Genomic DNA, 27,626 nt, shown 5'->3' on the forward strand with positions numbered 1-27,626 from the left:
CGAGGAGGCCCAAGGATCATCAGAGGGAGTCCGAGCGCCTGCCAGGCACCTCCACTTCCTTCTTAAAGATAAGATAGACCTAATAGCTTTTGAACTAGATAGTGACCGCTCCATACCATATTCTAAGTGTATTATACACTTTTTCCCTCTCTCCCTTCCTTCCTTCCTTCCTTCCTTCCTTCTTTCCTTCTTTCCTTCTTTCCTCCCTCCCTCCATTCCCTCCCCCCACTTCCCTCCCTCCCTTCCTTCCTTTCCTTTCCTTCTTTAGAGATGACATCTTGCTCTGTCACCCAGGTTGGAGTGCAGTGGCTCAATCACAGCTCACTGCATCCTTGAATTACTGGGCTCAAGCGATCCTCTCACTTCAGCCCCCAAGTAGCCTGGACCACAGCCACATGCCATCACGCCTGGCTACATTTTCTTATTTAATCCCCCCATTAAAGTGCCTATTATGGAGTCTATTTTGCAGATGGGGAAACTGAAGCTCAGAGAGGTGAAGCATCTTGCCCAAGCTCACCTCAGTCAACAGGGGTGCACTGTGATAGAAACCTGGATGCGTTTATCTCCATGTCTTCAAGACCACACACCTACAGTTTCCTTCACGTTTCCATGGCTGCCACAAACTCCCAGGTGGTAGAAACTTCTGTAGGAACCAAAGTGGCTCACTGAGTCCTAACCCCGTATGTGAATGCCCCACAATATCATGCGGTGAACGCCCCGGCAGGAATCTTATAGCTGGGCCAGGGCAGATCAAGGAGGTTCTCGGTGGTTGCCAAGGCTTGCCAGCTGCCTGGCTTGCCCAGTGTTCCTGGGGGAATTCTGGGGAAGCTTTATAATTAGAGTCTGATCTGTCCTTCCTGAGGTTGGGCCAGAATTCCATGCTGGGGAGGAGGAAGCTCTGCAATCTGGGGACACTTTCTCTTTCCCTCTGGTCAGGCCGGTTTCATGTTGGGTATGGAATTTATCAAGCTGGTTGGAAGAACTGGCGGGACACCATATGGGCAGCCTTCCTGGGCTTCATCTATTTGGGATGAATGAATGTTCAACTAATCAACTAAATTCTGAGGGATAATTCAGTTATGTCTCCCAGCGGCCAGGGTCAGGGTTAAGGATGTGGACCCTGGAGCCAGGTGTGCCTGTATTTCAATGCTGGCATTGCCATTTACGGACACCACAAGCTTGGCAAATGATAGGTATAATAATGGACATTTATGTCATTTTCTCTGTGCCAAGAGTTTTATGTACAAGGGCCATTTACTCCTCATAATGGCACCATGGGAGAGACTATTATTATCCCACCTACAGATGAGAAAACTGAGACACAGAGAAGTTGAATAGCTTGCCTTTAATTAGAGGAGCTGGGATTTGAACCCAAGCAGTCTGGCCTCAAAACCCATGCTTTTCACAATGACACTGCATTATTTCACTTGTCCAAATGAGCTTCTTAGGCAAATATTGAAATGAGGGCTGAGGCCAGGCATGGTGGCTCACACCTATAATCCCAGCACTTTGGGAGGCCGATGTGGGCAGATCATGAGGTCAGGAGATCGAGACCATCCTGGCTAACACGGTGAAACCCCGTCTCTACTAAAATTATAAAAATTAGCCTGGCCTGGTGGCACGTGCCTGTAGTCCCAGCTACTTGGGAGGCTGAAGCAGGAGAATCGCTTGAACCCGGGAGGCAGAGCTTGCGATGAGCCAAGATCTCACCACTGCACTCCAGCCTGGGTGACAAAGCGCGACTTTGTCTCAATTTAAAAAAAAGGAAAAAAAGAAAGAAAGAAAGAAATGAGGGCTGAGCAGGCCCAGGAGATGAAGAAAGACCATGAAAAGCGGATGCCACATCACTGCAACTTGGCGATATTGTTTGCACATGTTTTCTAGAGCCTGGTTTCTCAAACTCAGCACCGCCAACATCTTGGACTGGGTCATTCTTTATGGTGGGGGCTGTCCCATGCACTGTGGGCTATGAAGCAGAATCCTTGGCCCCTATGCACTGGATGCCAGTAGCACACCCCTCCCCCAAGGTGTGACAATCAAAAATGTCTCTAGACATTGCCAAGTGCCCCTAGCCCTGCACTGAGAACTACTATTTTGGAAGGTGCCAAAATATGGTTACAATCTTCAAGATTCAGTAAATGGCATTTCCGAAAACCCCTCTGTAAATCTCTTTAAAATCTCCTCTGAGGCCCTTCACAAACGTGAAGATGTCTATATGGGAACGCCAAGTGAATTACTGCCCCTAGTGGCAGAGTAAACATACTCTTCCAAGGGAAGTTGGGATCCTACATGAATGACCATTGTGCATTGTGGACTTTCCAGGTCAACAAAGAACACTCATCAGGCAGTTGCTGCTCTGGAGAGGATAAGGCAGTTGCTGCTCTAGAGAGGATAAGAAAGTAGCAGAGAGTGGAAACAAAGAGGTCTGGTTCTCATCCACCACAGCTCAGTCACTCAAGAAGTATTTATTGAGTGTGCACTCTCAACCAGGGAGGTCAGGCTCTGGGGTCAACTCAGTGAACAAAACAAATGCAGCCCCTTTCCTCATGGAGTTTACTAAATTCCCTCCACGCTCTTCAGTCTTGTGCCTGTGGCAGACATCACTAGTCAATCACAGCACTATCCCACTGAGCCTTCTGACTCCTCAAATCCATGTTTCTGGCATCCTCTAATAAATGATTAGAACAGACACAGGGACAAAACCCACCTGCCCTTTCATTTTGGGGATTCAATGAATGGTAGCTATGAATATCTGTGTTTTCTAATCCAGCCTCCTCTGATATAAATAAGGAAATTTCAGCCCTAGATGGGGAGTGGCTTGCTTTAGCCATGCAGTGTCAGATTCAAGCCCAAAGTTAAGGTATTTTTACTCATTTTCTCTTATATTCCTCACTGCCTTATGATTCAGCAATTGGATAGCAGAATTTGGGGTTCAGCAAATTTCCTCATTATGGATTCCTGAAGTGTGTGTGTGTGTGTGTGCATGTCTGTGTGTGTGTGTGTGTGTGTTTGTGCATGTTTGTCTTAGGAACAAATAAATGTATTTTTTTTTTCCAGACAGAGTCTCGCTCTGTTGCCCAGGCTGGAGTGTAGTGGCATGATCTCGGCTCACTGCAGCCTCCCCATCCTGGGTTCAAGCAATTCTCCTGCCTCAGCCTCCTGAGTACCTGGCACTACAGGTGCATGCCACTGGGCCTGGCTAAGTTTTGTATTTTTTGTAGAGATGGGCTTTCACCATGTTGCCTAGGCTGGTCTCTAACTCCTGAGCTCAAGTGATCTGTCCTCCCAAAGTGCTGGGATTACAGGCATGAGCCACCACTCCTGGCCTCCTTTGATTATTTTAACGGCTTAAAGATTAACACTGGATTCAGCCTCAGACAGCCACAGCTTTACAGTTCTTTTAACGGCTGCTCAGCTCCATCAAAACAAAAATGACTCTATTTTATTTTCAGAGGTGTTTTTTCTTCTCTCCTTCCTTCCCTCCTCCTTCCCTCCCTCCTTTCTTCCTTTTTTTCTTCCTTCTCCCCCTTCCTCACTCTGTTTCCCTACCTCCTTCCTTTCTTCCTCCTCCTCCCTTCCTACCTCGCTCTCTTTCTCCTTTCTTCTTTCCCCCTTTTCTTTTCTTTCTTTTTTTTTTTCTGAGACAAATTTTCACTCTTGTTGCCCAGGCTGGAGTGCAATGGCACAATCTCAGCTCCTGAGTAGCTTACAGGCATGCGCCACCATGCCTGGCTAATTTTGTATTTTCAGTAGAGATGGGGTTTCACCATGTTGGTCAGGCTGGTCTCGAACTCCTGACCTCAGGTCATCCTCCCACCTCGGCCTCCCAAAGTGCTGGGATTACAGGCATGAGCCACTGTGCTCGTGCCCTCTTTAGTTCCTTCCTTTTTTTCTTCCTTCCCTCCCTCTGTCCCTTCTCCCTCCCTCCCTTCTTCTTTCCTTCCCTCCTTCTTTTTTTTCCTTCCTTCCTTCCTTCCTTCCTCTCTCCTGTCCTTAAACTCTTGTTCCTTCTTCCAAACAGAAAATCACCATGCCATCACTCATATGCTCCAGAAACAGGAAGTGGGTGGGAGAGCAGATGGGGGCAGAATCTAAGGAGCTGCCACTGAAGACCAGAGTAATTCCTCCTTGGGTTAACAGGGGGGTAATAACCAGCTTTTACTTCCTTTGGGAGCCCCAGAGAGGCCTTTCCAACTGCCATCTCCAGCCTCATCACCAGCCAAGACCCCAAGGCCCATCATGGCTGCATTTAGTTTCCAGCCTGCTGCCTCTGGAGTTACATTCTTGGCAATTATATTGATCACCATTTCTTGGCAGTTATATTGATCACCATCTTCCAGGTGTCTGCTGGCCCAAGTTTCCTGCGCATTAGCAGTGAGAGGGGATGCAGCTGGAGTCTGCATCCTCTATGGCATTGCTGGAACGTTCATTCATTCATTGAGCCATCACCTGCTTCTGGAGCACCTACTGATTCAAGCCACGGGCATCACAGTGAAGACAGAGCTCTAGACTTAGAATGAGCAAGACCTGACTCTGTGATGCACAAACCGTGTGGTCCTGGGTAAGTTGCCCACTCTCTGTGCCTCAGTTTCCTCTTCTATCAAGTTAGAGTGATAATAGCACCTACTTCAATGGTTATTATGGGGATTGGATGAGCTAATACATGAACCATACTTTGCATCATGCCTGCTATACAACACACTATTTTATTTTCAGCCCATGACTTGCTAGTTGTAGTGGAGATTGCCTGTTTCCTACCCAGCATCCAGATCTCACTTCTTCCTTCCTAACAGAATTCTAGGTTTGTTGAGGTAGCCCATTCCCAGCTCCAGTAGTAGGTTATTCTTAGTCTAAGCCAATCGTTTTCAAAGTATGGTCCCAAGCATTGACATTGCATGGGGTCTTGTCAGAAATGCTACACTCAGAATTTCAGTTTACATGTGTCCTGTGCCTAGCATGTGCCTGGCGTTGTACAAAGAGATTCACACAGTGGCTCACATCTGTAATCCCAGCACTTTGGGAGGCTGAGGTGGGAGGACTGCTTGAGGCCAGGAGTTTGAGACCAGCCTGGGCAACATAGTGAGACCCTGTCTGTCTACAAAAAATAAAAAAACAATTAGCTGGGCATGGTGGCACAAGTCTTGTCCCAGCTACTTGGGAGGCTCAGGTGGGAGGATTGCTTGAGTCCAGAAGGTCAAGGCTGCAGTTAGCTATGATTGCACCTTTGCACTCCAGCCTGGGCAACAGAGCAAGACCTTGTCTCAAAAAAACAAAAGAAACAGTGATTTACACCTCAATTAACCCTAATTCATCTCTATTAACCCCCCAATACAGGTTCTGTTATTTTCTTCTTTATACGTATTAGGAAATTCATAATCAAAGAGGTCAATTTGGCTGAGCACAGTGGCTCATGTCTGTAATCTCAGCACTTTGGGAGGCCATGGCCAGTGGATCACTCGAGGTCAGGAGTTTGAGACCAGCCTGGCCAACATGGTGAAACCCTGTCTGTACTAAAAATACAAAAATTAGCCAGGCTTGGTGGCAGGTGCCTATAATCCCAGCTACTTGGGTGGCTGAGGCAGGAGAATCACTTGAACCCAGGAGGCAGAGGTTGCAGTGAGCCAAGATCGTGCGATTGCACTCCAGCCTGGGCGACAGAGCAAGACTCTGTCTCAAAAAAAAAAAAAAAAAAATGTCAGTTTGCTTGCCCAAGATCACACGGCCAGTAGTGGCAAAATTGACACTGAACCTGGGTCCACCTGATTTCAAGGCCCTGAGCTGTAAGTTCCCTCTTCCTTCTTGTTTGCAAATCCATTTCATATCATGTCTGGGCTCTCCCAAAAGCTGGCTCTAAGATAAGGATCCTAGTAAAGATAGTTTATTTGAGCAGTGATTCCAGTAGGGGAGTGGAGAAGTGAGACAGGGAAGGGAAGGAAGGTAATTCAGGGTGTCTTCATGAACAGGTTCCCACAGCAGACACTGGAGCTCAGTCCTGCTGGGATTGAGAAATGGCTTTCCGGGTGCAGTGGCTCACGTCTGTAATCCCAGCGCTGTGGGGAGGCCAAGGCAGGAGGATCGCTTGAGGCCAGGAATTTGAGACCAGCCTGGGCAATATGGTGAAACCCCATTTCTACAAAAAATACAAAAATGAGCTGGGTGTATTGGCGCACGCTTGTAGTCCCAGCTACTTGGAGGGCTAAGGTGGGAGGATTGCTTGAGCCTGGGAGGTTGAGGCTACTGTGAGCTGAGGCTGTGCCACTGCACTCCAGGAAGACCCTGTCTCAAACAAAAAGAAAAACAAAAAACCCAAAATTTGAGAAATGGCTCTCTTTAGGGCAAGAGAATCAATGCCTTTATCTAGTATCCCTTGACTGCCCCAGCCAGGGGTAATGAGGAAATGGTTCTGGTCCAGGGGATATGAATAGGCATTGATTGTCTAGATTCTGAAATGTATATGCGTGGGCCCCACTAGGAATCTGTGCTTTGAAGAGAGTCCACAGTAGCCTTACAGCAATGTCTTCTCACTGTACTTCAACATCATCCTTATTAGGCCTCCCAATTGCTAATGCAGAACGGGTTTGCTACTTGTCCAGACCATCACCAAGACAACCCAGAGGACATGCGTTTAGAAGAGTAAGTTTGCCTTACTGTTTTCCTGCCGTACTGGTCTGAGATATTTCCCCAGAGTGTGGAGCTGGACATCATGCCTACAAAGACCACCTGTGGGGGGGAAAGACAGTTGTCATTAGACAGAGGATGTGGATCATTGCACAGAAAGGGAACAACAAACGGAAGTGGTGACGTCACCCTCTAGGTAACAGCAATGATCTAACATTCACTGAGAGCCTGCCAAGGGGCAAACACTAAGTGCTTCCCGCAAGCTTCCCAACAATCCCATGGGGAGGGTGCTATTATTATTCCCATTTTACAGATGAGGGAACTGAGACTCAGAGAGAGAGGCAATTGCAGGATCAGCGTCACAGAGGCGTTAAGTGGCGCAGCCTGCACTGGAATCAGGCATTCTGGCTCCAGAACTAGCTTTTGACAAGTTTCACACCATCCCAAAGAAACACTTGCCCTACTGCTGAGAAAATACCAAGGGCTGCAAGGTAGAGGTTGGCACACAGGAGGCTGGCATGGGAGCTGTAAACTACTAGTAAGAGAAACCACTCATTGTGTGGGAGGCCAAGTCATTGTTACATTGTTAATCCTTGGAGTAACAGCTGGTGAGATTTGAATGATCCTACTCGTATGACAGAATGGGGAGCTGAGGCTCAGATAGGTTAAGAAACCTGCTCCGCCTCCCTGAAAGCAGAGAGTAGAGGCAAGTCTTAAGCCCAAGCAGACTGACTGGCACCTCATCACCATGCTCTTCCCTCTCCAAGTGCCAGACACCATGCTGAAGCATTTATGCACACATCTTACTGCATCCTCACAGTAGCCCTACTTGGTGGGTCCTTCTATTCTCCCCATTTCACAGATAAGGCAACTGAGGGCCAGAGAGGGGAGGGCACAGATTCAGTTTGGTCTGACCCAAAAAGCATTTCTTGTGCATGTCCGAGGGCAGGGAGTGGGGATGGCACACAGAAGCGTTCCAAGGGAGAAGCAGACACAGTTTACGTATGTATAATTTCTTTATTTGTTTGTTTGTTTGTTTAGACAGGATCTTGCTCTGTCACCCAGGCTGGAGTGCAATGGTATGGTCATGGTTCACTGCAGCCTCAGCCTCCTGGGCTCAAGTGATCCTCTCACCTCAGCCTCCTGAGTAGGGGAGACTACAGGTGTGCACCACCATGCCTGGCTAATTTTATTTATTTATTTATTTAGTAGAGACAGGATCTCACTTCGTTGTCCAGGTTGGTCTCTAACTCCTCGCTTCAAGGGATCCTTCCACATCAGCCTCCCACAGTGCTGGGATTACAGGCATGAGCCACCACACCTGGCCCAAATGGATCATTTTAAGGGAATTCATTTCCAAGTTTTCAACTTCCCTACAGACTCTTTCTCAAGAACGAGTTAGGGGTCTTCTTCTCCATTTCCTGCCTGACTCCCTCTTTCTCAGCCACGCCTCTCTAGGCCAGTCTGACCAAGGCATTGCTTTTCAATGTAAACCCTTCAGGGTGCCTCAGAAGGGGCACTGATGATGCACTTACAGATGACTTTTGCAAGTCATCTGGTTTCCAATACCTTTATTATTACTTTCAACAGAATTGAAAAACAGTCTAATCAAGCTGTCGGCAAGTTAGGTCATGGAACATAATTTTTCAGAAATGAAAGCTGTGTGCTCTTTGGCACACGCAATTTGGAGAGTGTTTTAAAAATCAAGTGGCATTAGTTTATTGAGTTCTAACAAAACTCCTTCAGTTCCTCAAAACTTTTTTTTATGTGAACAAAGCTTTTCATGTATATAGTCATTCAGGAAAAGTGACAAATAGGAACAGACCTGGTGCTGAACCCTGTCTCACTTTAGCAATAATCATTCAGGAATACATAAAATATTTGGGAAACATTCCACACCACTCATTAAGGGATACATTTCCAATAAAACCTTGCTTATGATTAACAATTATTTATCAAAATTATATGTTGTTGTTGTGGTCTATTGTGTACTACTACAAATTATAATGATAAATCAGTGCAGGAGAAAAATTTTAGTGCTTAGAGCCTTCTCATCTCAGATAATTAAAACTAATAATTTAGAATGTATGTATTCTGTCGCAGAGAATTATAATAGGGTAATGAATGTGATCCTTTCAAGCAAAATAATATTACATTAGGCCAGCCTGGGCAACGTGGTGAAACTCTGTCTCTACTAAAAGTAAAAAAATTAGCTGGGCATGGTGGCATGTGTCTTTGGTCCCAGCTGCTCAGGAGGCTGGGGTGGGAGGATGGCTTGAACTTAGAAGGCGAAGGTTGCAGTGAGACAAAATCACGCCACTATACTCCAGCCTGGGCAACACAGAGAGACCCTATTTCAAAAAAAAAAAAAATACATTAAGATAAAATTATATGGAGAAATGAATGGAAATACCAGTTCCAAGAAAAAAGCAATGCAAAATTTCCAAATTCCTCTAAAGAGCTTGTTCATGTAACTTTAAAACAAATGATGGTAGATATCAGGTAAGTATTTCCATTTTTCCATTTTACTAGACACATTTTAAAAAGTGATATGATAATTTTATTTTGATTTTTATATTTCACTACACTGGCAATGGCATCATCTGCAACCTACAATTTTAAAACTTTCATGTCAATGTAAAAACATGTGACAGTCCTGGATTCTACATGGTTTTTATTTAATTCCTTTCTAGATTAACCTTGAAAAGAGATGTTTGAAGATTACTGTCTTGGGATAAAGTGTTGCCTTTGTTATGTGCTAAGTGATATTCTTACATCCTCAAAGAGTTAAATATCCCTCAAAACACCCATTTTCCCCAAAAGGAGAGATTCTGGCACAGCAAAGCACTGCTTCTATATCATAATAATCACGGTAATCTTGCACAGTATTTCCTGCAGCAAAAATGTGCATCTGTAATATCCTCCTTGGGTACTTTATGTCTCCAACTCCTGCAGGACTCTGACTTTTCCTTAGAAAATTTACCCATGAGACTTAATGGCTCTACCTAGCCCACAAGTCTAAACCTCATACCACAAGAAAGTAGCCCGAGGCAGGGGCTCTGAGCCTGCCAGGCCTGGCTTTCAATTCTGCCTCTTACAGGCTGTCTGAGCTTGTGCAAGTCAATGCCCCTCTCTAAGCCTCAGTTTCCTTATCTGTAGAAGTGACAGTAATAAAAGCACCTCTTTCATAGGTTTGAGAAGGTTAAAGAGGTAATGTATGCAAAACCATTAGCCTGGCCCAAAATAAGTGCTCAGTAAATTATGGTTGTTATAATCCAATGGCAAGAGACCAGAAAGGCCCTACATTGCAAAAACACAGACCTGCAGTTATTATTATTATTATTATTGTTATTTGAGATGGAGTCTCACTCTGTCGCCCAGGCTGGAATGGAGTGGTGAAATCTCGGCTCTCTGCAAACTCAGCCTCCCGGGTTCAAGTGATTCTCCTGCCTCAGCCTTCTGAGTAGCTAGGATCACGGGACGCGCCACCATGCCCAGTCAATTTTTGTATTTTTGGTAGAGATGGGGTTTCACCAAGTTGACCAGCCTGGTCTTGAACTCCTGGCCTCAAGTGATCTGCCCGCCTCAGCCTCCCAAAGTGCTGGGATTACAAGTGTCAGCTACCACGACCAGCCTGCAGTTACTCGTTAGGAGATATCGGTAAGAAGGAGGAATATAAAAAACAAGTATCATGGACTCAGCCCCTGGTGTGTACTAGGGGCTGTGTGTATTTAACAAAATACACAGAAAAACAGGCATTATCACCCCCATTTCGCAGGCCACAAAATACAGACATCAAGTGCCTCACTCAAGGTCACACTTCTGGAGGTGACTAAACCACAAAAACACAGGTGTATGTGCCATGAAACTCTTCCCACTGAGCTACACAACCTTATTGCTAATATCAGACTGGGCCATGCTGTGTGGAAGGCACTCAGGCCATTCCAGAACAGTTATCTACAAAAAACAACATTCTGGGAGGCATCCTGAATTGGCAATGACTCCATCACTGATGGAGATCACAGACCTTGAGCAAGAGATTAACCTCTCTGTGCCTCATCTTGCTCAACTAATCATAGCGCCTAGCTCATAGGTCTGTGAGGATTAAAGAGCACATGTACATTGTGCATATATTGTATGCAATGTAGGTAAAGGCCTTTGCACAGTAAATGCTCTGTAAGTATTAGCTTTTGTGATTATCATTATTATCCTCTTATCCAGCCTGGCCATTCCTCTCTCTCTCTCTCTCTCTTTTTTTTTTTTTAATTTGAGGTGGAGTCCTCCTCTGTCACCCAGGCCGGAGTGCAATGGCACAATCTCAGCTCACTGCAACCTCTGCCTCCCGGATTCAAGCAATTCTCCTGCCTCAGCCTCCCGAGTAGCTGGGATTTCAGGCGCCCCCACCACGCCCAGCTAATTTTTGTATTTTTAGTAGAGATGGGGTTTCACCATATTGGTCAGACTGGTCTCGAACTCCTGACCTCAGGTGGTCCAGCCACCTCAGCCTCCCAAAGTGCTGGGATTACAGGCGTGAGCCACTATGCCCAGCCCATTCCTCTCTTTTAAGAGGTTGCTGCTGGTATCTCCCTGACGAAAAGTGAGGGTTCTGCAGCCTCCTCCTTCAAGCCTTAATTCCAGGGAGCAATAGCTCCAATTTATTGAACACCTACTCTATGCCAGGCACTGTGTTGTTTCCAGTCCTCAAATAATCCTAGGGATGTGGGGATTGGCACCTCCTGTTTGCAGCCAAGAAAACAGGCATACAGAGTTTAAGTGATATGCACAGGTGGGTTTCAAGCTCCCAGCAACAGAATAGGATGCCTGGGACACCCTCCCAAGTCGCTGGACCTCCAGGTGAAGTAGAGTTGGCTGTAAACCTGCTAGGATATGTGAGGTGGGGATGGGACAGTGTTTCCATCAGGGCTTAATTCTTTTCTGCTGAGCCTTCGGCAGCGGGAGAAGGGAGATATCCCACAGGACACCCCAGGGGAGCAGAACTGTATGCAACAGAAGGGAGCTGCTGGGCTGCCTACCGAGGTCAGCAATGCCACCTGCCAGCTTGGGAGCCTCCACTCGCAATGCAGCTGCGGCGCCAGGATGCTGAGGATCATCATCTCCATGGCATCAGCCATCTGCAGAGAGGACGGAGACATCATGAGGCCAGGATGCTGCTTGGTGCTGGGAAAGGCTGGCCAAGTCCATAGCCCCAGAGACAGAGACTGTAGCACACCCCTCTCTGCCCATTGCCAAGTGCCCTGCTGCACATCAAACCACACTCAAAGCTCCAGCAGTTAAAACCATGCATTACCATTGCAGGAATAGACAAATAGACATTTTATATTATTTTCGTGTGTGGTTTTTTTGTGTGTGTTTTTAAAAATATGGGCATATCACAAACAAAGTGGGAAAACATATTTCTAAAATCTGAGAAAAAAACATTTTTATAGATGCAGAGAGACAATTATCTTTTTGGTGCGGTTAAAGACTAGCTTGTCTTTGGCTTATAGGTCATTTGTTCATGTAGAATAGAATATAATTGTCAGTATAGTTAACAAGTGTGACCTTTTAATACATTAAAACAGACTCAGAATCCCTAGCAATTAAACATCGTGTACCTTTACAAGACTAGACAGACTAGGACAGACATGGAATCTAGAAGCATGCCCATGTGGCCATGGGAATTTGGTATACGATAAAGGCAGCTTTTCCAATCGTGGGGGAAATGTTGTGGGGAAATTGACGATCCATTTGGGAAAATATGTAGTTAGATCACCATCTCCTGCCATTCACAAAAATTAATTTCAAGTATATTAAAGGTTTGGCTGTACTGTTTGCCATAGCCAGGGGATTTGAATGAGGGATCATGAGAGTCTTGAAGCAGAAGGCACATTTCTAATCTGTGCATGCTTTTCTAGGGAGAGCTCTACAGCTGACATCATAATCTCATAGTAGCCCTGAGCCCAAAGAGTTAAGCCACCTAATTAGCTAGAAAGTTCAACTCCTTCTTGGGGGCAACTGCCAACCACACCCAGCTCTCCTCAAGCACAGAACTCGTTATCACCACTTATTACGCCACATAAATTTTGTTGATTGAAATTCAAGCAAAGGCTCCATGTGCAAAGAACTGTGTCCTTCCTTGTAGGCCATGGAAACCCAGTTGAGCAGCATGGGGGTTTCTTGGAGGCTGAGCCGCTGCCCCGAAGAAATACTTGCCCAAGCCAAGCCAGTGAGAACAGACAGCTTCCACTGAAATTTTCCAAAGCCAATGGCTTCCACCGCATCTTCCACCATGAAAGTATCTGGGAAGGAGAAAGGGAGAGGGAAGGAAGGAATCAGTGCACCTTGCAGTTGTCCTAGTGTGGGGTTTTCTGGGGTGGTCCCCAGCCAAGCTAATTAAACACAGCACATGCTGCTTTTAGAACTCATCCTAGAAAAATATTCCAGTGTGAAGTGATATCCTACAACTGCAGCATTACTTACAACGGGAGAAACGGAAAAACCCAGAATGTCCATCAACAGGAGTTGGCTAAATAAATTATTAAGTAGATATTATACATATATAAATTATTAAATATCCACATTATGAAATATGACCCAACAGTTAACAAGAATGTGCAGATATAGAAAGATACACAAAGTATATTGTTAATTAATGTTTAAAAACAAAACAAGATCGACAACAAGGTATTTAGCATGGTTCTATTCTTGGAAATGTACGCATGTGGGTGTATATATATGCACATGTATCTATCCGTAGAATATATACAAGGCTTTGAATTATGGTTTAATTTGTTTGTTGTCAGAGGGAGGAAGGAAAAAATTATATGAGAATTAACTTTCTTCCTTTTACAATGTATTACTTCCATGGCCAGAAAAAAAGAAATACTTCTTTGTTTTGTTTTTGTTTTGAGACAGTGTCTCGCTCTGTTGCCCAGGCTGGAGCTCGGTGGTACAATCATAGCTCAATGCAGCCTCAATCTCCTGGGCTCAAGCCATCCTCCTGCCTCAGCCTCCCAAGTAGCTGGGACTACAGGCACATGCCACCATGCCCAGCTAATTTTTTTCTATTTTTTGTAGAGATGAGGTCTCACTATGTTACCCAGGCTGGTCTTGAACTCCTGAGCTCAAGCTGTCTTCCCACCTCAGCCCCTCAAAGTGTTAGGATTACCGATGTGAGCCACCATGCCCGGCCTGAAATACTTTTGAAAGGTACAATTCCATCTGCACTCCGATGGAAAGATGTGCACACTATATTGTTAAGTGAAAAGCAAAAGTTGTGGAAAGGTATGTACCAGAGGAGCTGTCTTTGTGATAAAATGTATATACGTGTGTGTGTGCCAAGCAGGGGAAGTAAGACTGAGTGGACATCTTACAAACTGCTTACCAGGCTCATCTTTGAAAACAACACTCACTTTCCTACTTTGAGAATTTCTTTAATGTCTGAATGCTTTCCAAATAAACAAGTGTTATTTTTATGCTCAGAAAAAACACAGATATAATTTATAAGCTAATAAGTGTTTTTGAAACATACTAAAAGATGGCCGGATGCTGTGGCTCATGCCTGTAATCCCAGCACTTTGGGAGGCTGAGGCAGGAGGATCACTTGAGACCTGGAGTTTGAGGGCAGCCTGGTCAGCATAGTGAGACCCCATCTCTACTAAAAATATTTTTAAAAAGTAGTTGTGAGTGGTGGCTCACGCCTATGGTCCTAGCTACCTGGGAGGCTCAGGGAGGAGGATGACTTGAGCCAGGAAGGTTTCAAGGTTGCAGTGAGCTGTGATCATGCCACTGCACTCCAGCCTGGGTGACAGAGTAAGATTCTGTCTCAAAATAAAAAAAATCCAAAAAACAAAACTAAACTAAATTAAAACACTAAACCCAATATGTTATGCTGGATTGTATCTGGGAATAGCACAATTGCAATGACTGGTGAAATCCGAATAAAGTCTGTAGTTGAGCTAATAGTAGCACACCAAGGTTAATTTTTTTAGTTTAGTTGTTAACATTAGGGGAGGCTGGGTAAAGAGTATGTGAGAAATGTCTATACTATATCTGCAATTTTTTTGTAAAGCTAAAATAATTCCAAAATGAATAGTTAATTAAAAAATAAAAATACAGCCAGGTGCGGTGGCTCACGCCTGAAATCTCAACACTTTGGGAGGCCAAGGCGAGCAGATCACCTGAGGCCAGGAGTTTGACACCATCCTGGCCAACATGGTGAAACCCCCTCTCTACTAGAAATACAAAAATTAGCCAGGTGTGGTGGCGCATGCCTGTAGTCCCAGCTACTCAGGAGGCTGAGGCAGGAGAATCGCTTGAACCCAGGAGGTGGAGGTTGCAGTGAGCTGAGACTGTACCACTGCACTCCAGCCTGGGTGACAGAGTGAGTTTCCATCTGAAAAAAATAAAAATACTAAAGGAGGATGCTGGGTGGCCCCGTGGGTGACCTCCGAGGATCTCATCAGCCCCTGCTGGGAGGTGTCATCTTTTTGGAATTTCAACCATGGGTCTTGTATGTCAATCATAATTTTCTCCAGAAGTGTGAGCTGGTGTTGATCACATTAGCAGGTTGTGGTTTCCTCCAGCAAAAAATATCATCCACAAGAAGAACAGTAGTGAGACTATTGTGGGGCATTTACTGAGTGCTCACTACCTGCAAGGCACTGTGCCGAAAGCTAGATGTGCATTATTTCATTTAATCCCCATCACAATCCTATGAGTTAAGGCCTAGTAGTAGCCCCATTTTACAGAGGAGGATATGGACCTGCCCTGTGTTTCACAGAGTTGGGAGTAGAGCCCAGATCAGCCTGAGAATAAAGCCTTAGCTTCCCTCCATCCCCTGTCATTGCCACCTTATCTCTGCCAACAATAGGCCTTGCATTCAAGTCATTAGTCCTCTCTTAGATTTGGAATCTGAGGCTTTTCAGGAATACATAGAATGTTTTCATCCATCAGCAACAAGAAGCGAGGAAAGCTGGAGACCAGGTCCCACAGCACCACTTCAGAGTCAGAACAAGGTCATGGGTAAGAATGTGGGCTCTGAGGCCAGATTGCCTGGGCGTAAATCCAAATTGGCTAATTCCTAGCTGTATAACCCTCAGCAAGATACTTAACCCTTCTGTGCTTCAGTTTCCTCACCTGCAAAATGGGGAAGATGTTGGTAATAGATCCAATTGGAACTGTTGTGAGGATTAGATGGATAAAACATGTAAACTGGTTAGAGCAGTGCCTGGCACATAATAAATCCTCAGTCAATGTTAGCTACTCCCATACCATCATCAGTGTCACCATTACTATCACACTATCATCATAACCAACATCATCACCACCATTGTCATTATACTGTCATCCCCACCATCAGCACTATCACCATCGTCTTCACTATCAGCATCACCACCACTATCATCACCATCATCACCACCACCACCATCATCTTCATCATCATCACCACCATCATCTTCATCATCACCATCATCACTACCATCATCATCATCACCACCATCATCATCACTATCATCATCATCACCATCATAACCACCATCTTCATCATCATCACTATCATCATCATCACCATCATAACCACCATCTTCATCATCATCATCACTATCATCATCATTGCCAACCTTATCATCACCATATTCATCCTAACATTATCATCACCATCATCATGATCTCCATCATCATCATCATCACCATAATCATCACTATCACCATCATTATCACCACAATCATCATCATCACCACCACTATCATCACCATCATCACCACCACCACCATCATTTTCATCATCATCACCATCATCATCATCTTCACCATCATCATCATCACTATCATCACCACTGCCATCCTTATCGCCATCTTCATCACTATCATCATCACCATCACCATCATCATGATCTCCATCATCATCATCATCACCATAATCACCACTATCACCATCATTATCACCACAATCATCATCATCACCACCACTATCATCACCATCACCACCACCACCATCATTTTCATCATCACCGTCATCATCATCACCATCATCTTCACCATCATCATCATCACTATCATCACCACTGCCATCCTTATCACCATCTTCATCACTATCATCATCATCACCATCACCATCATCGTGATCTCCATCATTATCACCATCATCATCATCACTGTCACCATCATCATCATCATCACTATCATCACCACCACCATCATCATCACTATCATCATCACCATCATCATCATCACTATGATCATCACCACCACCATCATCATCACTATCATCATCATCACCATCATCATCATCACTATCATCATAATCATCATTGCCATCCTTATCATCATCTTTCATCACTAGCATCATCATCACCATCACCATCATGATCACCATCATCACCATAATCATCACTATCACCATCATTATCATCGTCACCATCATCATTATCACCACCATCATCATATCATCATCATCACCACCATCATCACCATCACCATCATCACCATCATCATGATCACCATCATGATCACCATCATGATAATCACCATAATCATCACTATCACCACCATCATCATCACCATCGTCATCATCACCATCATCACCATTGCCATCATCACCATTGCCATCTTTATCATCACAGTCTTCATCACTATGATCATCATCATCACCATAATCATCACCATTATCACCATCATCCTCACCATCATCATCATTACTATCATGATCATCACCATCATCATCATTGCCACCATCATCACCACCACCATCATCATCATCATCATCACCATCATCATCTTTGTCATCATTATCATCATGGTTATTGCCATCCTCAGCCAAGTGTTGTGCATTGATGCTGACTGGCAGGGATTGTGATGTAACCTTGCCTGCTGAAGTAAGCTATGTAGGCTCAGCCCCCACTTCCAGCTCCACCCCTTGGCCCTCTGGGCCCTCCCAACTGCCCCTTCACAATACCCCTCTGAAATTGCCTGCTGGGTAGGCAACCTTGACCGTGGCCCAGGCTGATTCCCCAACTGCAGGGCCCTCTCACCATCGGTGGGATTGGCAAACTCCTTGGGCACAGCTGCCCCATCATCCAGCTCCACAGCCTCTAGGCCCACGCGGACCCCTTCAATCTGGACTTCATGCTCTCCTGAAGCCGTGTCGTCCTCTGACCTTGCACTCTCGCCTGTGCGACGGAATTTCACAACCCTAGAGAACAGAACAAATCTGGTCAAGATGGCTAAAGCTTCCCCCAAATGGCCTTGCTGCACAACTCTAGTGACCAAGACAGGCGAAAGACTTCTTCTCATGGTTTGGAGAGTTGATGGATGGGGGTTAGCATTTCTATTGATTTGGACTGGGGTTGGGGAGAGTAATAACTTCAAGAGTTATAATATCAGGACTGCCATGTACAGTTGAGCAGATTGGGCACTGCCCAATTCCAGGGTTTCCTATTCACAAAGTAGGTTATGTGATTGAGGATATCTTTGTTTTAGGCCAGAATACTGTTTGTGAGTACATTTGTTTCAGATTTTAGACTCATCTGTCTATATCTAACATTTTGGTCATCTAAAGGTCATGTTAGGCCCACAAAAAGTTGCTCACACCATATTTCTAAAAGTTTAAAGTGGATGCCATTTTTTAGAATAGAGACAAGGTTTCACTATGTTGCCCAGACTGGTCTCAAACTCCTGAGCTCAAGTGATCCTCCCTCGTCAGCCTCCCAAAGTTCTGGGATTACAGGTGTGAACTACCACGCCTGGTGCCAAAATTTTAAAATTGGGAAAATTCACATAAAAAGCCAGAATCCCAATGTCTCTTGAAAAAGTAGAATATCTCGCTGTCTGGAGCCCACATTCCTGCGTTGGAATTGTGCTAGGTCTGGGCAGTGGTGGTCCCCAGCCCACCCCAACCCCTGTTTTAGATGGGTCATGCACTCCACAGTTGACCACTGTCTCATTATCTCCAGCCCTAAGGGTCTTTTGCCAGTTATCCTTGCACTTGCTCTGTGTTCCTCTCACTTGGCACGTGGCCCCATTTGTCAGGCCCTGTAGACATTTGAGTTTGAGACCCCATGGGCTCCACTCTTATGCAATATGTTCCTTCAAACTATGCTGTTTCTTGTTCCTCTGCAAGAAGCTTTGATTTTTCTGGGCAGTAGTTTCATCTGGGACTCCGGGGCAAAATTACCTGTCTCCTTCCAACTTTCTCACTCCCAAACACAAAATTCCTGCTGTCTCCCAGCCCTAGGGTGGGTTTTGGGGTTATAGCACTGAAAAGACAGATGTGTTCTGACCTCACAGTCTCTCAAGGGGATAGTGATACCGAATGTGCAAGTCCTTTCTATCACAGCTTTGAGTCCTCATAGACTTTTTGAAGAAAGTTTGGAGTGCTGGGTACAGTGGATCATGCCTGTAATCCCAGCACTTTGGGAGGCTGAGGAGGGAGGATTGCTTGGGCACAGGAGTTCAAGACCAGCCTGGGCAACATAGTGAGATGCCATCTCTACAAAAAATAAAAAATTAGTTGGATATGGTGGTGTGTGACTTTGGTCCCAGCTACTTGGGAGGCTGAGGTGGGAGGATCACTTGAATCCATAAGGGTGAGGCTGCAGTGAGCCAAGATTGCACCACTCCCTCCAGCCTGGGTGACAGAGCAAGATCTTAGGATTTTATTTGTTAAAAAAAAAAAAGAAAGAAAGAAAAAAGTCTGGAGTTACATGGGCATGAATAGCAGAGGTAGTATATGAGCAGATGGAGTACACATTTGATCCATGTTTTTAAAAGGTAAAAAAAAGAAATATTTAAGTTCAAAATACTGCTATCATTATTAACGATTGCATCATTCCATGTATTTCACCAAAGAGTAACTGTTGTGCTGGCATAGAAAGGGTAAATCTCTGGATTTCAGAAGCACAGGGAACATAACCTGCTTGTGAAGTTCTAGAAGAGAAAAGACAGATTAAATCACAGTAATTCTGTAAACACCTGAAACTCCACTCCTTGGCAAGGCTGGGCTTGGAAAACCTGAGCTGTCAGGCTCGTCTTGGCAGGGAAATGCAGGGCCCAGCACAGGGTTGGCAGACAGACTGGTGGGGTTTGAAGCTTGGTGCTAACATTTCACCCCCTCTACCACAGTCACCTCTAATAGAATCAAGTTTGTGCTCTGTGCAAGTTCCAGCTGTTTTCTGTGCACTCGATCTGCATAGCACCACTCTGAAGTTCATATTATTATCACCATTTTACAGACAAGCACACTGAGGTCCTAGAAGTCACATGGCTTGCCCACAGTCCCATAACTAAACAGGCATGGAACCGGGATTCAACCACAGGTTTATCTGGGTTAAAACACTGTATTCCTGGCCAATGAGAGGGTAACACCTCTTCAGACTCTTCCATTGCTTCCCATTTACTCTATTTTTTAATGAAGATATTTTATTTTGAGAAATTTCAAGCATATAAAATTACATACATAACAATGAGAGAAATATCTTTGTTTCTGCTGTTTAACTAAAGGATTAGACTATTAGGTTGACCCATGTGAAATCGCCAACATTTGTCCCTAGTTTACTTGAAGCCATCCTGTCTCCATCGCTCACATCTTCATAGGCATTTCACATTTTAAAATAGGCAAAGGACTTCAAGAGACATTTCTCCAAAGAAGACATGCAAGGGGCCAATAGGCACATAATAAGTTGCTCAATATTACAGAAATGCAAATCAAAATCACAATGAGATACCATGAGATGCAGGTTCTCACTCTGTCGCCAATGCTCTTCTTTGATCGGGGAGGGGGGGGTCTTTATAGGCATCATTATTTGATTTAATGCTCAGAGTAAACTTGAGAGGTGGAGACTATTATTATCCCCACTGGATAAGACAAACACATAGTCACTCTGAGCCTCAGTTTACCTCTTCTATACATTGGTGTAATAGTTGTGCCGTAAGTCAGGTGTCCTAGAAGAAAATCGTGAAACAGAGATTCTTTTTCTATTGTGGTAAAATATACATGCCATATTAAAATATAAAATTTGCCATTTTAACCATTATAAGTGTACAATTCAGTGACATTAAGTTTCACCTGAAACTCTGTGCCCATAGAAATCAATGCTCCATTTTCCCCTACTCAGCCCTGACGAGCACCAATCTACTTTCTGTCTCTATGAATTTGACTCCTCTAGGGATCTCAGATAAGTGAAATCATACAGTAATTTTCCTTTTGTGTCTGGCTTATTTCCCTTAGCATAATGTCTTCAAGGCTCATCCAATGTTGCAGCACATTGCAGAACTTCCCTCCTTTTTAAGGCTGAATAATATTCCATTGTGTGGACAGACCACATTTTGCTGATCCATTCATCTGTTGATGGACAGGTTGTTTCCATGTTTTGGTTATTGTGAATAATGCTGTAATGAACATGAGTGTACAAATATCTATTTGAGTTCCTGCTTTCACTTATTTTAGATACAGACCCATAAGAGGAATTACTGGATAAAAGGGTTATTCTATGTTTTATTTTTTGAGGAATTGCCAGAACGTCTTCCACAGTGGCTGCACCGTTTTGTATTCTCACAAGCAATGCACAAAGATTCCAATTTCTCCACATCCTTGCCAATACTTGTTATTTTCCATTTGCTTGATAACAGCCATCCTAATGGGTGTGAGATGGTATCTCATTGTGATTTTGATTTGCATTTCCCTAATGTTGAGCAACTTATTATGTGCTTATTGGTCCTTTGTACATCTTTGAAGAAATGTCTATTGAAGTCCTTTGCCTATTTTAAACTTGGGTTGTTTGACTTCTTGTTGTTGAGTTGTACTTCTTTCTATATTCTGGATATAGATCCCTTATCAGACATATGATTTGCAAACAATTTTTCCCATTCTTTGGATTGCCTTTTTACTCTATTGATTGTGATCGTTGAATGCACCAAAGTTTGAAAAAAAATTTTTAATACAGGGTCTCACTCTGTCACCCAGGCTGGAGTGCAGTGGCATGATCATGGCCCACTGCAGCCTCGACCTCCTGGGCTCAGGTGCTCCTCCCACCTCAGCCTCTTGAGTAACTGGGACTACAGGTGCACACGGCCATGCCTGACTAATTTTTTTTTTTTTTTTGTACAGATGAGTTTTCACCATGTTGGCCAGGCTGATCTTGAACTCCTGAGCTAAAGCGATCCACCCACCTTGGCCTCCCAAAGTGCTGGGATTACAGGTGTGAGCCACCACACCAGGCCGAAAGTTTTAAATTTTGATGTAGCCCGATATATCTACTTTTATTTTTATTATCTGCTCTTTTGGTGTCATACCCATGAAATCATTGCCAAATCCAAATCATAAGGCTTTTCTCCTATATTTTCTTCTCAACTTTTATGGGTTTAGGTCTTTGATCCATTTTGAGTTAATTTTTATATATGGTGTTAGGTAAGAGTCCAACTTCATTCTTTCACATACGGACATCCAGTGTTCCTAATACCATCTGTTTAAAAGACTGTCCTTTCCCCTACTGAGTGATCTTGGCACCATTTTGAAAATCATTTAATCAAATCATATGATTCGAGAATTTATTTCTGAGCTCTTGATTCTATTCCATTGATCTGTATGTCTATCCTTAAGCCACACCTAAGTAGTCGTAAGTTTTGAAATTGGAAAGTGTGAGACCTTTAATTTTGTTCTTATTTTTCAAGATTGTTTTAGTTATTCGGTGTCCCTTGAGAGATTCTATATGAATCTTCAGGTAGATTTCCCTTTATTTCTTCCTTCCTTCCTTCTTTTCTCTTTTTTTTTTTTTTTTTTTTTTTTTGAGACCCAGTCTCACTGTGACACCCAGGCTGGAGTGCAATGGCATGATCTCTGGTAACTGCAGCCTCCGCTTCCCAGGTTCAAGTGATTCTCCTCCCTCAGCCTCCTGAGTAGCTGGGACTACAGGCGCATGCCACCACACCCAGCTAATTTTTGTATTTTTAGTAAAGACGGGGTTTCACCATATTGGCCAGGCTGATCTCGAACTCCTGACCTCAAGTGATCGGCCTGCCTTAGCCTCCCAAAGTGCTGGTATTACAGGCATGAGCCACCATGCCCACCCTCCTTTTTTTCTTTTGAGACGGAGTCTCGCTCTGTTGCTCAGACTAGAGTGCAATGGCACTATTATAGCTCCCTACAGCCTCAAACTCCTGGATTCAAGTGATCCTCCTGCCTCAGCCTCCTGAGTGCTGGGACTACAGGCACGCACCACCACCACACCTAGCTTTTTGTTAGTTTGTTTCGTAGAGACAGGGGTCTCATTATGTTGGTCAGGCTGGTCTCAAACTCTTGGCCTCAAGCGATCCTCCCGCCTTGGCCTCCCGAAGTGCTGGGATTAGGATTTTTCTATTTCTGAAAACAGTGAGATGGTGATGTTTGTGTAAGCGATTTACTGAGGAAGGAGTCTAAAGAGAAACCCACTGGGAAGCAGGAGGAGGCAGGAGGAAGCTAAGAAAGGATGTAGTTCCTGCTGAAGTCTAGCCTCAGCCTGACCCCACAGGGAGCTCTGAAGTGTGAATCGTGACACTGAGAGGGTCCCGCCCGGGGGTGTGAGGGCTGGGCTGTTAACACCCTCATATGAGTCAGTCCTTGGCCACGCCACCCCCAGCAGTGGAGGGCATAATCTCCCAGACAAGGTGGCTCCCCTCTACCAGGGGCAATCCAGAGGGAGCTACAGTTGTGAACCAACACTGGCAATAGCTGGGGGAGTGCCAGCCTGCTAAAGGAATCTGTAAAGGGCACCAAACATATCTGCTACAAAGAAGCTCCTGCAGAGTTATTATACAAATTAATTGTAAAGCACGAGACAAATGTGAGGGATTCATCACTGAATTCCCCTTCCTCGAACTCCTTGGATAATAGCCCTCAAACCATGCAACTAGTTATTGAGCATTTGCTATAAGCCAAGAGCTATGCGAAGCCCTTTATATTATCTCCTGCTACCTTAACAATCAACTTATGAATTAGGTACAGTTATTATACCCATTTTATGCATGAGGAAATGGCTGCTCAGGTTACGGCAGTTGCCCTAGGTCACACAGCTTGAAGGAGCCGAGGCTTCAGTTTGGTGGTCTTTGGTAATAGCGCCTTCAGTCCTAATCACTGGGCGTCAAGTCAGTGCCTCTCCCAAGCATTCACATATATCAGGAATGAATGCAAGGTCTAAACTGAGCTGGCTTGTGTGGGCAGGCTTGCCAGAGAGTGGAAAACAGCATGTGTTCTGGAGCAGGAATCAAAAGGCACAGCTCCATCCATGTCCCTACAAAGGACATGAACTCATCCTTTTTTATGGCTGCATAGTATTCCATGGTGTTTATGGCTGCATAGTATTCCATGGTGTATATGTGCCACATTTTACTAATCCAGTCTATCACTGATGGACATTATTCTCAGCAAACTATCGCAAGGACAAAAAACCAAACACCACATGTTCTCACTCATAGGTGGGAATTGAACAATCAGAACACTTGGACACAGGAAGGGGAACATCACACACTGGGACCTGTCGTGGGATGGGGGGAGGGGGGAGGGATAGCATTAGGAGATATACCTAATGTAAATGACGAGTCAATGGGTGCAGCACACCAACATGGCACATGTATACATATGTAACAAACCTGCACACTGTGCACATGTACCCTAGAACTTAAAGTATAATAAAAAATAAATAAATAAAACAAAACAGAAAAATAAATAAATAAATAAACAAACAAAAACAAAAGGCACAGCTCCATTCCAGCCTGACTGACAGCTCTTTGGACTATCACTTGAGTCCAGGGGTTCTTGAACTGGATGCAGCCTCAGAACTCCCACGGGGCTGGTCACGACATGGATGGCTGGGCCCCGCCCCCAGAAGGCCTGATTCAGAAGGTCTGACCTGGGGCCAAACCTTTACACTTTGAGTGCATTCCCAGATGCTGCTGGCATTGCTGATCTGGGGACTGCTCTTCTCGTCCATCAGAGGCAGGCAAGTGATTCTGCTGTTCCCCTGCCCCCAACCCCATCGTGAAGCAGAAGCACTGAGGGACTGAGCCCTGAGGAGTCCCCACTCTCTTGTTGACTGAGCTGGGCGTCTACAACTCACCCTCCTACCCTGAGAGGCCTATGACACAGGACTCAGGCAAACATCCTGCCATCTAGAGCTGGGGCATCCCTTGCAGCTGGAATACAGGTGTCACTTAGGAGCAAAGGCTTGGCGACAGACTGCCTTAGGCCTGGATATCTGGTTAGAAGGTGGGACCCAGGACATCTCTTAAGCAGTACTTGCCCAGCAAGAACACTGTTTTATTCAAAATAGGTATTTAAGAGGTCTGCATGGTGGCTCACGCCTCTAATCCCAGCACTTTAGGAGGCCAAGGCAGGAGGATTGTTTGAGACCAGAAGTTTGAGACCAGGCTGGGCAACACAGCAAGACCCCATCTTGGGTTTTGTTTGTTTGTTTGTTTGTTTGTTTGTTTGTTTTGAGACAGAATCTTGCTCTGTCACCAAGGCTGGAGTGCAGTATCCTGATCTTGGCTCACAGCAACCTCTGCCTCCCGAGTTCAAGCAATCCTCGTGCCTTGGCCTCCTGAGTAGCTGGGATTATAGGCATGTGCCACCACGCCTGGCTAATTTTTGTATTTTCAGTAGAGACAGACTTTCTCCATGTTGGCCAGGCTGGTCTCAAACTCCTGACTTCAGGTGATCCACCTGCCTTGGCCTCCCAAAGTGCTGGGATTACAGGCGTGAGCCATCACCCCTAGCCTGTAAGACCCCATCTCTACAAAAAAAACAACAACAAAAAAGATTAGCCAGGCATGGTAGCACATACTTGTGGTCTTGGCTACTCAAAAGGCTGAGGCAGGAGGGTCTCTTGAGCCCAGGAAGCTGAGGCTACAGTGAGCTGTGATTGCACCACTGCACCTAGCCTGGACAACAGAGTGAGATCCTGACTCTAAAGAAATAAAGAAATAAACCAAAGTAGGTATTTAGTTACGGTAACTTCTCAGGGATGCTGATAGAGATTATGGGGGTGCTTTAAAGTCAGCGGTGTGCATATAAACTGGCTCTCAAATACCCTCCCCCAACAATATTGATTTGTAGCATTTGCCAGTATCTGTGTCCTAGATACTCCCACGATGGCTTGTTTCAGCCCGTCAGTGATTAAATAACAGGCTCCCCAAATTCTTGCATATTTAACAATCCATCTGCTCTCTAGAACTGGTACCATTGGACTCTAGCACATCACTGTTAAAAAAAAAAAAATGTCCTCAGGGGTGCAGTGGCTCACACCTGTAATCCCAGCACTTTAGGAGGCGGAGGCAAGAGGATCACTTGAGTCTAGGGGTTCAAGACCAGCCTGGGCAAAATAGGGAGACCCTATCTCTACAAAGAATTTTAAAATTAGCCAGATGCAGTGGTGCGTGCCTGTAGTCCTAGCTACTCAGGAGGCTGAGGTGGGAGGATCACTTGAGCCTGAGAGGTTGAGGCTGCAGTGAGCTATGATCACACCACTGCACTCCAGCCTGGGCAACAGAAAGAGACACTGTCTCTGAAAAACAAAACAAATGAACAAACAGAAACCTCCTGAAACTACTGACACATGCTACATTACAGATGAACCTCAAAAATATTACGCTGAGCAAAGAAGCTAGTCACAAAAGCTCACATAGATATGAGTCCACTTAAATGAAGTGTCCAGAATTCATGGAGACAGAAAGCAGATTAGTGGCTACCAGGGGCTGGGGGATTGCCAGGGAATGGGGAGTCACAGCTTAATGGGTGTGGGGTCTCCTTTTGGGGTGATGAAAATGCTCTGGGACTAGACAGAGATGAGGGTTGTGCAACCTTGTAAAATTGCACACTTTAATTGATGGTTAAGATGGAAAAAAATAAAAAATAAATAAAATGGTTAAAATAGAGCCAGACATGGTGGGGGGGTGGGGTGGCCCATGTGTCTGCAATCCTAGCTACGTGGATGGGCTGAAGCAAGAGAACTGCTTGAAGCCAGGACTTCAAGACCAGCTTGGGTAACATAGCGAGACCCCGTCTTTTATTTTTTTTGAGACGGAGTCTCACTCTGTCACCCAGGCTCACTGCAACCTCTGCCTCCCAGGTTCAAGCAATTCTCCTGCCTCAGGCTCCCAAGTAGCTGGGATTACAGGCGCGCACCACCATGCCCGGCTAACTTTTGCACTTTTAGTAGAGACAGGGTTTCACCATGTTGGCCAGGCTGGTCTCAAACTCCTGACCTCAGATGATCCACCCACCTCGGACTCCCAAAGTGCGGGTATTACAGATGTAAGCCATGGTGCCCAGCTGCAAGACCCCATTTCTAAGGGGAAAAAAAAGGTTAAAATGGTAAAGTTTGTGTTATGTGTATTTTGCCTTCAAAAAAAAAAAGAAAAGAAAATCCTTAGCTCTTAGCACTGCCACAGATGTTACTGAAATCCCTTATCCAACAAATATTGAATGAGCACCTGCTTTGTGCCGGGCCCAAAGGTGCTGCTGGGATCACTAAGGTCATCAGACGTCAACGCCTTTCTGCAGTGCTCATAGTCTATCAGGAGGGGATAAGAATTTTAAAAAGAAAAATAATGATTAAAAATGGACATCACTATATAGATGGTTTGCACATTGTAAGAAATGCTGCAAATAAAATAAACTGGGTGCTGTGAAAGGCTTATGGTGGGGGTGACATTTCACGTATGGAACCCACTAAGTGAGGGGTGGTGTGAAATGGGCTACAGAAAGGAAACTACAAGTGAGTGGGACCCCCAGTCCCAAAGAAGCAACCCCAAAATCAAAAACGTGAAGAGTCCCCTAAGGTATTCACAGAAGATGGACACATAGAGAAATATCCCAGGAAGGAAGGACATGAACATTTGCGTGCATTCTCAATTCATCTTTAGGAATGAAGGCAAGGTCAATGGATCAGTATCCTTGACTCTGAGGATATCACAGAAAGAAATCGCTGTGTGGCCTGATCATCTTCCTTGAATACTCCTTTTGTCACATCTTCGCC

General features: G+C 44.9%; 1 protein-coding gene across 1 annotated transcript in view; it reads right to left on the minus strand.

Moving 5' to 3' along the window:
• Positions 1-27,626, minus strand: part of SVOP (SV2 related protein) — a 110,592-nt gene that overhangs the window by 55,863 nt on the left and 27,103 nt on the right. Inside the window, exons 2-5 of the mRNA XM_016924135.4 lie at positions 17,652-17,812; positions 12,832-12,917; positions 11,652-11,750; positions 6,649-6,720 (exon numbers count right to left, since the gene is read on the minus strand). Of these exons, the coding sequence (XP_016779624.1) occupies positions 6,649-6,720; positions 11,652-11,750; positions 12,832-12,917; positions 17,652-17,812 (418 nt within the window). The remainder of the gene's footprint in view (positions 1-6,648; positions 6,721-11,651; positions 11,751-12,831; positions 12,918-17,651; positions 17,813-27,626) is intronic.

Source organism: Pan troglodytes, chromosome 10 (genome assembly GCF_028858775.2).
Source record: "Pan troglodytes isolate AG18354 chromosome 10, NHGRI_mPanTro3-v2.0_pri, whole genome shotgun sequence".
In the NCBI taxonomy this organism is placed as follows: Eukaryota; Metazoa; Chordata; class Mammalia; order Primates; family Hominidae; genus Pan; species Pan troglodytes.